Raw genomic sequence first — 9,896 nt, 5'->3', positions numbered from 1 at the left:
AGCCTGCTTCCCTCTTTCTCTCTCTCTCTCTCTGCCTGCCTCTCTGCCTACTTGTGATCTCTGTCAAATAAATAAATAAAATCTTTAAAAAAAAGAAGGTTAAAGAGGGGGGCGCCTGGGTGGCTCAGTGGGTTAAGCCGCTGCCTTCGGCTCGGGTCATGATCTCAGGGTCCTGGGATGGAACCCCGCATCGGGCTCTCTGCTTGGTGGGGAGCCTGCTTCTTCCTCTCTCTCTGCCTGCCTCTGCCTACTTGTGATCTCTGTCTGTCAAATTTATAAATAAAATCTTAAAAAAAAAAAAAAAAAGACGAAGAAGGTTAAAGAGGGGCACCTGGATGGCTCAGTGGGTTAAAGCCTCTGCCTTCAGCTCAGGTCATGATCCCAGGGTCCTGGGATGGAACCCCGCATCGGGCTCTCTGCTTGGTGGGGAGCCTGCTTCTTCCTCTCTCTCTGCCTGCCTCTGCCTACTTGTGATCTCTGTCTGTCAAATAAATAAAATCTTTAAAAAAAAAAAAAAAAGAAGGTTAAAGAGACCAGAAAGGAGGTGGTTCTCAAGTAAGGCTAGAGAAGTAGACCAGATCTTGATTTCAACATGTTCTGGACTTTATCTTATGGGCAAGCTAGGAAATGTTGTAAATGGAGACATGGAAGAAGAGTAGTGCAGGCTAAGAAGTCGTGCAGGAGTGGTGGTTCTCCAAGAGGGATCCTATTGTCACAGGGATTGTCGGGGATTCTTTCCCTGCTCTCCACTGAAACTCTGAGTCCCCCAACTGATTCAGATTATGTTCTGCCCCCTTTGCAAATTACATATCTGAAACAATTACCATCTAAAAGTAAATCCCACAGGAATCACTCCACGTCCTGACATATGCGACTTTGTCATTTCTTCACCACTTCCCAAGAGTGGATTGTGAAATGCAGCAAAGTTTTCAGACCCTTGAGGACAGAATAGTGAACTCTGGCATTTTAACCTCAAACTTTTGCCAGATTAGGTGAATAGCACAGAACTAATAAGGGGTAAAGTGTTTTAAAAGCAACGACTGGGGCACCTGGGTGGCTTAGTGGGTTGGAGCTTCTGCCTTTGGCTCGGGTCGTGGTCTGGGAGTCCTGGGATCGAGCCCCGAGTTGGGCTCTCTGCTCGGTGGGGGGCCTCCCTCCCCGTCTCTCTCTGCCTGCCTCTCTCCCTGCTTATGATTTCTGTCAAATAAAAAAACAAAAACAAAAACAAAACAACGACCAAAATGTGGTTTATGCTTTCACTCAGAAGTAGTTGAAGTATAAAGCCTACTTTCCAGCATTACAAAATAATAATTCTGTGCTTATGTGAATTTCTTCCCTAACCTGTTTGATCAGTGGTTGTTAAACCTGAGGGATCATGATGATCACCTCAGGAACTTTTGAAAGTTGCAGATATCTAGGCTCCCTCTCTGAAAATTCTGAATCAAAATTTGTAGTGTATGCTTAGAGTCTAGCATTTTTTTTTTTTTTTTAATCTACAAGCATCTTTAGGTGATTCAGATATAACTAGTATTTTGCTAGTCATAGTATTCGCTACGCTCACTCCTTGTCTGTTTCCCCTAGTAGACTAAAAGGTCTCTGGTGGTTGGGATTTTGTCTTGGTCACCATTGTACCCCCAGTACTGGCACAGAAATGCTCAGTAATTGTAAGTTAACTTATATTGGATATTTATCGTTTTGTTCATTTGAACAGATGTTGACCTGTGTACTGTGAGTCAGATCCTGGGAGCACAGATACTGGAAAAGAGTTTGCATTCTGCAGAGAGCAATAATTGGTTGCCTCTCAGAGAGCTACTGAATTATTTTAATACCTGAGTCTGATAGTCTTTACAGGAGACTCACTTCTTAGTCTAGCCTGTTACCTGTATGTTATTTACTAAGGTCACACTCCCGTGTTTTATATTCGCAGCAAATCCAGAGCAACTTCATTGTTGTCATACATCCAGGTTCAACAACCTTAAGGATTGGTCGAGCCACAGACACACTTCCTGCCAGCATTCCTCATGTCATCGCACGAAGGCACAAACAACAAGGGCAGCCATTATATAAGGACAGCTGGCTCCTAAGGGAAGGACTAAATGTAAGTCAGAAATGGAGGATCTGGAGCACTTGGGTGGCTCAGTTGGTTAAGCAACTGCCTTTGGCTCAAGTCATGATCCTGGAGTCCCAGGATCAGGAGTCCTACATCAGGCTCCCTGTTCAGCAGAAAGTCTGCTTCTCCCTCTGACTCTCCCCCTTCTCATGCTCTCTCTCTCTCTCTCATTCTCTCATTCTCTCTCTCTCTTTCAAATAAATAAAATCTTAAAAAAGAAAGAAAAAAAAAAGAAAAGAAATGGAGGATCTGGAGAGAAAGCCCAAGGTGATTTTCCTGGGAGAGCTTAGACTTTCAAGTATGCTGTGTATACTTGAATTAACATCTTCATAGCTTTAATGTGTTTCACAATAATAACATTCAGGGTTACAAGTAGCATTTTTCATGTGAGCTAGTGGTTTTAGATTGTAGAGAAATAATTATGACAAAAGCAAATCAAATTATTTTAACCCATCAGTATGAATTAAGGTACAGAATTGTCACTCACTTACTGATGCATTAAGGTCTCTTAACAGACATATTTTTCTCTTTCAGATACTTAGAGTTTATATTGAGTTTGTATTTTCAATCCATAAGCAAACTGAATTGTTATAATTACCTTCTCCAGTTTTAGATCAAATTAGAATATAAAGGCAAGACTGTATATATCCTTGCAGTTAGCATTTACTTTATCCTACGTTGCAGATAGTAATTATCAGAAACATTTTTCATGGTAGATGTGAAAATATGCATATTGCATTGTAATCCACATTTAAGTTTTAAATGAAAGATAGTTTTAGGAACTTGAAGTTTCTGTACTTCTGTTAGTAAGCTTTAAGGTTCCACTTTTTTTAGCAAGACTACCTAAGTCCATTTCTAAGCTTAAGTGTAACTTGAGGGTGTAAGAGTCTAAATCCATTTCTATCTTTGGATCTTACACTTCTACAATAGGACATAAATCTCAGGAGTAAAAGTTGATAGAAAGCAGTAACTTTTCCATGGAGATATTTATAGATGTATTCTTTACAGGGACTTGAATACCTGCTGAATAAACAAAATAACCTGAGTGAATAAAACATTGTTACAAAATTATATGAGAATTATGGAAATGTTTGGAAAAGTCTCTAAAATACTCTGTAAATACTAAGTAGCTACCCAGTGCTTAGTGCCATGAACAGTTTTTTCACTCACACTTCACTTAAGGTTATAGATTTTTGCAAATAGTTGGTTTATGGTAAGGGTTCCTTTCTGATTTTTTATTTATAAATAATAAAAAGATTACTTTGAATCCTAAAGATTGATACATATGGCAGAAATTAAGGAAATGCAGCTATTTGTTTATGAGCGGGCATTTCCTCTTGATGGATTAAGTCAGTAGTTTGCCACATTGCGTTCTTTTTTCACTAAATCCTTTGTGCCACTCATCTTTCACTTTTCTCCCCAGAAACCAGAAAGTAATGAGCAAAGACAAAATGGCCTTAAAATGGTGGATCAAGCAATATGGTCTAAAAAGATGTCAAATGGTACAAGACGGATTCCCGTGTCCCCTGAACAGGTGCAGTCTTCACTCTTTCTTCAGATTCATTCTGTCACTGCTGTTCTGTCTATAAGTGCTATCCATGATTTCATTATGCAAACTAAAGATGAGATTTCTTTAAAAAAGGAAGAAAACCATTCATAACCACCTGTATAATAACCAAATCAGTGTCACAAATGCTTGGGCAAGATGAATAATTTAAAAGATGGTGTTTCTTTGGCAAGTTGATAAAAATTTAGAGTGTACTTGAGAGTCTTAAGTGTGTAATTCCAGGATCTTGGTGGGAAGCAATATTCTTACTACATGTGCCATTTTAATATGATAAAAAATACTATTAGAAATGGACATGAGGGGGTGCCTGGGTGGCTCAATGGGTTAAAGCCTCTGCCTTCGGCTCAGGTCATGATCCCAGGGTCCTGGGATCGAGCCCTGCATCGGGCTCTCTGATCAACAGGGAGCCTGCTTCCTCCTCTCTCTCTGCCTGCCTCTCTGCCTACTTGTGATCTCTATCTGTCAAATAAATAAATAAAATCTTAAAAAAAAAAAAAAAAAGAAATGGACATGAGTTGGTATGATACATAAATGTATATTCAGCTTTAAACAGAGTGCAGTATTAATTTTGGACTGGCTATGAATCACAGCCTAGGTATTAAAACCACAGGGGAAAAAAAAAATCACAATTTTGGGAAAGGCCAAAAGAATCTTTTTGTGAATAGTTATTATTTTGCCAAATATTTAGGATTTGTGATTTCGTTTTGCTACTGTATCTGGTCTATGAGAGCGGAGAAAAGAGGATTCATACTACATTTCTCTTCCCCTCCCCCTTTTTCTTACATAAATTCAGATGATTTGTTGTTTCAGGCACGCTCCTACAACAAGCAGATGCGACCTGCAATTTTAGATCACTGTTCTGGAAATAAGTGGACAAACACATCTCATCATCCGGAGTTTTTGGTGGGAGAAGAGGTAGGCACATTTGCAGTGCCGTCCAGTTCTAGTTGTTTCCTAGAGTTCATAATCTTTCTTGCAGGCCCAGATACTCACACTGGCTCCTGTGATGTTAGATACTCCACTCTCAACATTTGGAATAGTCAGCAAATGTTAATCATAACTCTGGCCCTAGATTTTTTTAATGTGGATCCAGAAAGCGCCCAAGAGAAGTTTTAACAATGTATTCATCTCCCCATCTTTTCTAGGCCTTGTATGTTAATCCATTGGACTGTTACAATATTCACTGGCCTATCAGAAGAGGTCAGTTAAATATTCACCCAGGACCTGGGGGCTCCCTTACTGCTGTTCTGGCAGATATTGAAGTAATATGGTCTCATGCAATCCAAAAATACTTGGAAATCCCGCTGAAAGATTTAAAGGTGAGCTAAATTCAGTTACCTGAACTGACTTTAAGAGTCTTGATCAGTAAAAGTACACATTAGTGAGTTGATTGTAATCTAGTGTCCTTGAAGCATTCTCATCCTAAGGTGTTGAGGATAGCTTTCCTTCTTCACTGACTTCATCTCTGCTGATTTCTCTTTTTCTCATTTTGGTTTTTTTTTTGTTGTTGTGGCCTATCTACTGCTCTGCAACCAGAAGCCTTGCTCATGTTTGTATCTTCTCTTTAGACCTTTTTCAGTTCACATTTGTTGTCTTATTTTTAATTTCATAAGGTTTTTTGGGTTTTGTTTTGTTTTTTTCTTTTTTGGTTGAAATATAGATGAGACACAAGGTTTTATCAGTTTTAGGTGTCCAACACAGTGATTGGACAACCTTGTACATAATGTTGTCGCCCCAAGTGTAGGTACCGTCTGTCACCACACAGTGCTATTACAGTACTATTGACTGTACTCCTTGTGCTGAGGTATCTTTCATCCCCATGGCTTATTCATTCCATAACTGGCTGTTACCTCCCACTCCCTTTCACCCATTTTGCCCATCTCCCTCCCTCTCTCCACTTTGACAGCCCCCAGTTTATTCTCTGTATTTATGGGTCTGTTTCTGCTTTTTTGGTTTTTGTTTTTTTTTTGTTTTTTTTTTTTTTTTAGATTCCGCATATAAGTGAATTCGTGTGGTAATTGTTTTTCTCTGACCAATTTCACTTAGCATGAGGTCCACCCAAGTTGTTGCAAATGGCAAGATCTTACTACTTTTTATGGTTGAGTAATATTCCATTGTATATACGTACCACATCTTTTTTCTTTTTTTTTTAAAGATTTTATTTATTTATTCGACAGAGACAGGCAGCGAGAGGGGGGAAGCAGGCTCCCTGTTCAGCAGAGAGCCCGATGCGGGGCTCAATCCCAGGACCCTGAGATCATGATCTGAGCTGAAGGCAGAGGCTTTAACCCATTGAGCCACCCAGGCATCCCATACCGCATCTTCTATACCCATTAATCTATTGACGTACACTGAGATTTCTTCCATATCTGGGCTGTTGTAAACACTGCTGCAGTGAACATGGCTGTATATGTATTCTTTTAAATTACTGTTTTAATTTTCTTTGGGTAATAGCCAGTAGTGGAATTATTGGGTCATGTATTATTTCTATTTTTAATTGTTTAGGACTCTCCATTCTGTTTTCCATAGTAGCTATACCAATTTACCTTCCCACTTTTTCTCCACATCCTTCCCAACACTTACTATTTCTTGTCTGTTTGGTAGTAATCATTCTGACAGGTGCGAGGTGATAGCTCATTGTGGTTTTGACTTGCATTTCCCTGTTAATGAGTGATGTTGAGCATCTCTCCGTGTCTGTTGGCCATCTGCCTATGTTCTTTGGGAAAATGTCTATTCAGATCCTCTGCCTGTATAATTGGATTATTTGTTTTTCTGGTTGAGTTACGTAAATTCTTTATATATTTTGACAATATATTAATCTCTTATCAAATATCATTTGTAGATACCTTCTCCAGCTAAGTAGGTTGCCTTTTTATTTTGTTGATGGTTTCCTTCTCTGTGCAAACTTTTTATTTTGGTGTAGTCCTACTAGTTTATTTTTGCTTTCGTTTCCTTGCCTCGGGAGACATCTCTAGAAAAATTGGGGCTGTTGTCAAAGAACTTGCCTATGTTTTCTTCTAGGAGTTTATGGATTCAGGTCTCACATTTACGTGTTTAACCCATTTTGAGTTTATTTTTGTCATGGTGTGAGAAAGTGGTCCAATTTCATTCTTTTTCATGTAGCTGTCCAGTTTTCCCAGCATCATTTATTGAAGACACTGTCTTCAATAATATGCCATTGCATATTCTTGCTGCCTTTGTTGGAGATCAATTTATCGCTTAAGTGTGGATCTGTTTTGGGGCTCTGTTGTGTTCCATTGATCTGTGTATTTTTGTGCCTTTACCATACTGTTTTGATTATTCTAGCTTTGTAGTATATCTTGAAATCTGGGATTATGATACCATTTCACAAGTTTTTAATAATTTAAAGGGGGGAAAAACCCACACAATTTCAAATTTTTCTATTTTTTTGTTAAACCTATAAGATAGCAGAGAGGTTTGAGCTTTTGTTCTGGGCCTCTAACCATTGCTGCCATCCTTTAGAGAGAATTCTCTCTGAAGACAAGTATAATGACATTTATTTTGGCCAGATTTTAATATTAACTTTTTTTGTTGTTCTTCTTCTTTTTAAGTATTATAGATGTATCTTGCTAATTCCTGATATCTATAATAAACAGCACGTGAAAGAATTAGTGAATATGATCCTAATGAAGATGGGTTTTTCAGGTAAGTCTGGATATTCCAGAGAAAGCTGCTTGAAATGAGATTTGTTTTTCTTTTTACTGACATTAATTTAAGTCAGTGCTGTATTGAAATGCTTATTCTGAGTGTCTCAGCCTTGCTTAGATAATTGCCCAGGAGTTCCCAGAATTTAACTGATGATTCGTCCTCAGCTCTTTACTGCTCCCTAGCTGATTGTTCCTCTGCCTTTGTGTTTCAGGGATTGTGGTCCATCAGGAGTCTGTCTGTGCCACCTTCGGAAGTGGCTTAAGCAGCACATGTATCGTAGATGTTGGAGACCAGAAGACAAGTGTGTGCTGTGTGGAGGATGGGGTCTCGCATCGGAATACTCGGTAAGAACCTTAGAAAGTTGCGTTCTCTGCTCCTTCTCCCCTCGCAGCCTATTCTGCTATAAAGCATCAGAAGCTAAAAAAATTTTTATAAGGAATTATATATTCAAAGTTTGCATAGTATACCCATATTGTGGAAGTGCAAATTCTAGAAAGGCTATAAACCACTGATTTTATCCTTCCTCTCCACTGTGAGTTCATATCAGCAGCTCCTGAAAATCCTGGCTTGCATTGTGTGCTTTCCCACGGAAGCAGCTCTTTGTCTTGCTGTGGTCTGCTGTAGACATACCAGTTTGCTCATAGCAAAGCTTCATTTAGGCAGGTCATGTCGGGGAAAAGAGGTTTTCAATTCTGAATTCTCTTTCTAGCATTGTGAGTATTTGCTTTTGTTGTAGTTATTCGGTGAGTGATTAGTAGCTTTCTGGTCAAGTCCCTTTGTGATGTCATCACTGATACAAGAGGTAATAAAATAACTCTCAGGAGCAGGTTTGCTGCTTCTCCTTCCTGCGACAAGCCCAGCACAGGTGAGCACACCCAGGCAGTGCACAAGATCTCTGCAGTAATTTTGTGCTCCCAGGAAGGCTTCTTCAGGATTCTGAGTTCTTCCTATCCCTCACGTTGATAGTTCGAGATGCAGGGTATAGAAACATTTAAAAGAGGAGCTAAGCAGTCCATAAGAAAGGTTGATCTGTTGCCTCGCACCCCAGATTATGATGCATTTTAAAATCCAGCATACAGGGGCGCCTGGGTGGCTCAGTGGGTTAAGCCGCTGCCTTCGGCTCAGGTCATGATCTCAGGGTCCTGGGATCGAGTCCCGCATCGGGCTCTCTGCTCAGCAGGGAGCCTGCTTCCTCCTCTCTCTCTCTCTCTGCCTGCCTCTCCGACTACTTGTGATTTCTCTCTGTCAAATAAATAAATAAAATCTTTAAAAAAAAATAAAATAAAATAAAATCCAGCATACATTCATTTGGCTCATCCATTGCTTATGTGTTACTTAAGGCTGTTGGTTCTCAGAATATGGAGAAAACACTGCGCCTGGGTCTCCCACCTCTAAAATAATATGACAGGGTGTTTCCCAAAACATAGACGCATTCAGTTAGTGGGTAGTATACTCTTTAAAGTTTTCTCCTGTCAACTTGATATACTGGTGAGTATGGACAGGCAGACAACTCTCATACAGTAAATAGAGTGTCTTAGAAATGAGTTGCATTTAGTTGTGAGTATTCTGTTTCTTGGAAACTTTTTTGCAAATAGCATGACTGCTGCTAAATGCCCACCACTGGTCGCTTGCTAGAGTTCCATTTCTACTTCCCATCCATCCATCCTGTCCTTTCTTTCTTTCTTTTTTTTTTTTTTTTTAAAGATTTTATTTGTTTGACAGATCATAAGTAGGTAGAGAGGCAGGTAGAGGGAGAGGGGGAAGCAGGCTCCCTGCTGAGCAGAGAACCTGATGTGGGGCTCCATCCCAGGACCCTGAGATCATGACCCAAGCCAAAGGCAGAGGCTCAACCCAGTGAGCCACTCAGGCGCCCCCTGTCCTTTCATTTTTATTCCTACTGTAAACATCTTTTGAGACTTGTCATGTTTCACTGTGCTGGGTTGAGTTTTTGAAATGCCCTTCGTACCTTCTTGACCAACAGATTACCCACCTGCCTTTTCTTCTAACTCTAGACTCTGTCTGGCCTATGGGGGGTCTGACGTGTCGAGGTGTTTCTACTGGCTGATGCAGCGAGCCGGATTCCCTTATCGAGAATGCCAGCTAACAAACAAAATGGATTGTCTTCTTCTGCAGCACCTTAAAGAAACTTTCTGTCATTTAGATCAGGTGAGAGCAAAATCAAAAGTGCTGGTTATTTTTTTTCTGGGAAAATTTTAAGATATTTCAAAGGCAATTAAAAATGTAATAGTATTATGATAACCTTTTAACTTAAGTTGAGAGGGACTTGAAGTTCTTAAGGAGTGAGAGTGTTTTGGTAAGGTCAGCGCTGTTAGGTTGTCTCAGGTTCTGGAAAATACAGTTGGCTTTTCAAAGAAAAAGTATTTTAGCAAGTTTGTCTCTCTTTAGAAGATGTCAGGTGTAATGAATGTATAGGTATGGACATTTAAAAGAATGGCATCAGTTGAAGCAATTTCTTAGTGTTGTGAACAGTCATCAACATGTTACCATTGCCATATGTGTACTCCTACCTTCTTATGCTATTTCAGGTCT

The 9,896-nt window shown here is 39.7% G+C and overlaps 1 protein-coding gene across 4 annotated transcripts in view; it reads left to right on the top strand.

The window, feature by feature from the left end:
* Positions 1–9,896, top strand: part of ACTR8 (actin related protein 8) — a 21,637-nt gene that overhangs the window by 2,620 nt on the left and 9,121 nt on the right. For 3 of the 4 annotated variants that reach the window (XR_009402369.1, XM_059389966.1, XM_059389965.1), the window contains exons 2-8: positions 1,928–2,098; positions 3,534–3,644; positions 4,488–4,592; positions 4,823–4,996; positions 7,250–7,343; positions 7,558–7,690; positions 9,359–9,512. Coding sequence is in view for 3 of the 4 variants with exons in the window: in XM_059389966.1 (XP_059245949.1) it covers positions 1,928–2,098; positions 3,534–3,644; positions 4,488–4,592; positions 4,823–4,996; positions 7,250–7,343; positions 7,558–7,690; positions 9,359–9,512 (942 nt within the window). In the remaining variant the exon portion in view is untranslated. The remainder of the gene's footprint in view (positions 1–1,927; positions 2,099–3,533; positions 3,645–4,487; positions 4,593–4,822; positions 4,997–7,249; positions 7,344–7,557; positions 7,691–9,358; positions 9,513–9,896) is intronic. The other variant, XM_059389967.1, reaches the window with a different exon arrangement.

This window comes from Mustela nigripes, chromosome 2 (genome assembly GCF_022355385.1).
Source record: "Mustela nigripes isolate SB6536 chromosome 2, MUSNIG.SB6536, whole genome shotgun sequence".
NCBI lineage: Eukaryota > Metazoa > Chordata > Mammalia > Carnivora > Mustelidae > Mustela > Mustela nigripes.
This window is presented reverse-complemented; position numbering and strand designations above follow the sequence as displayed.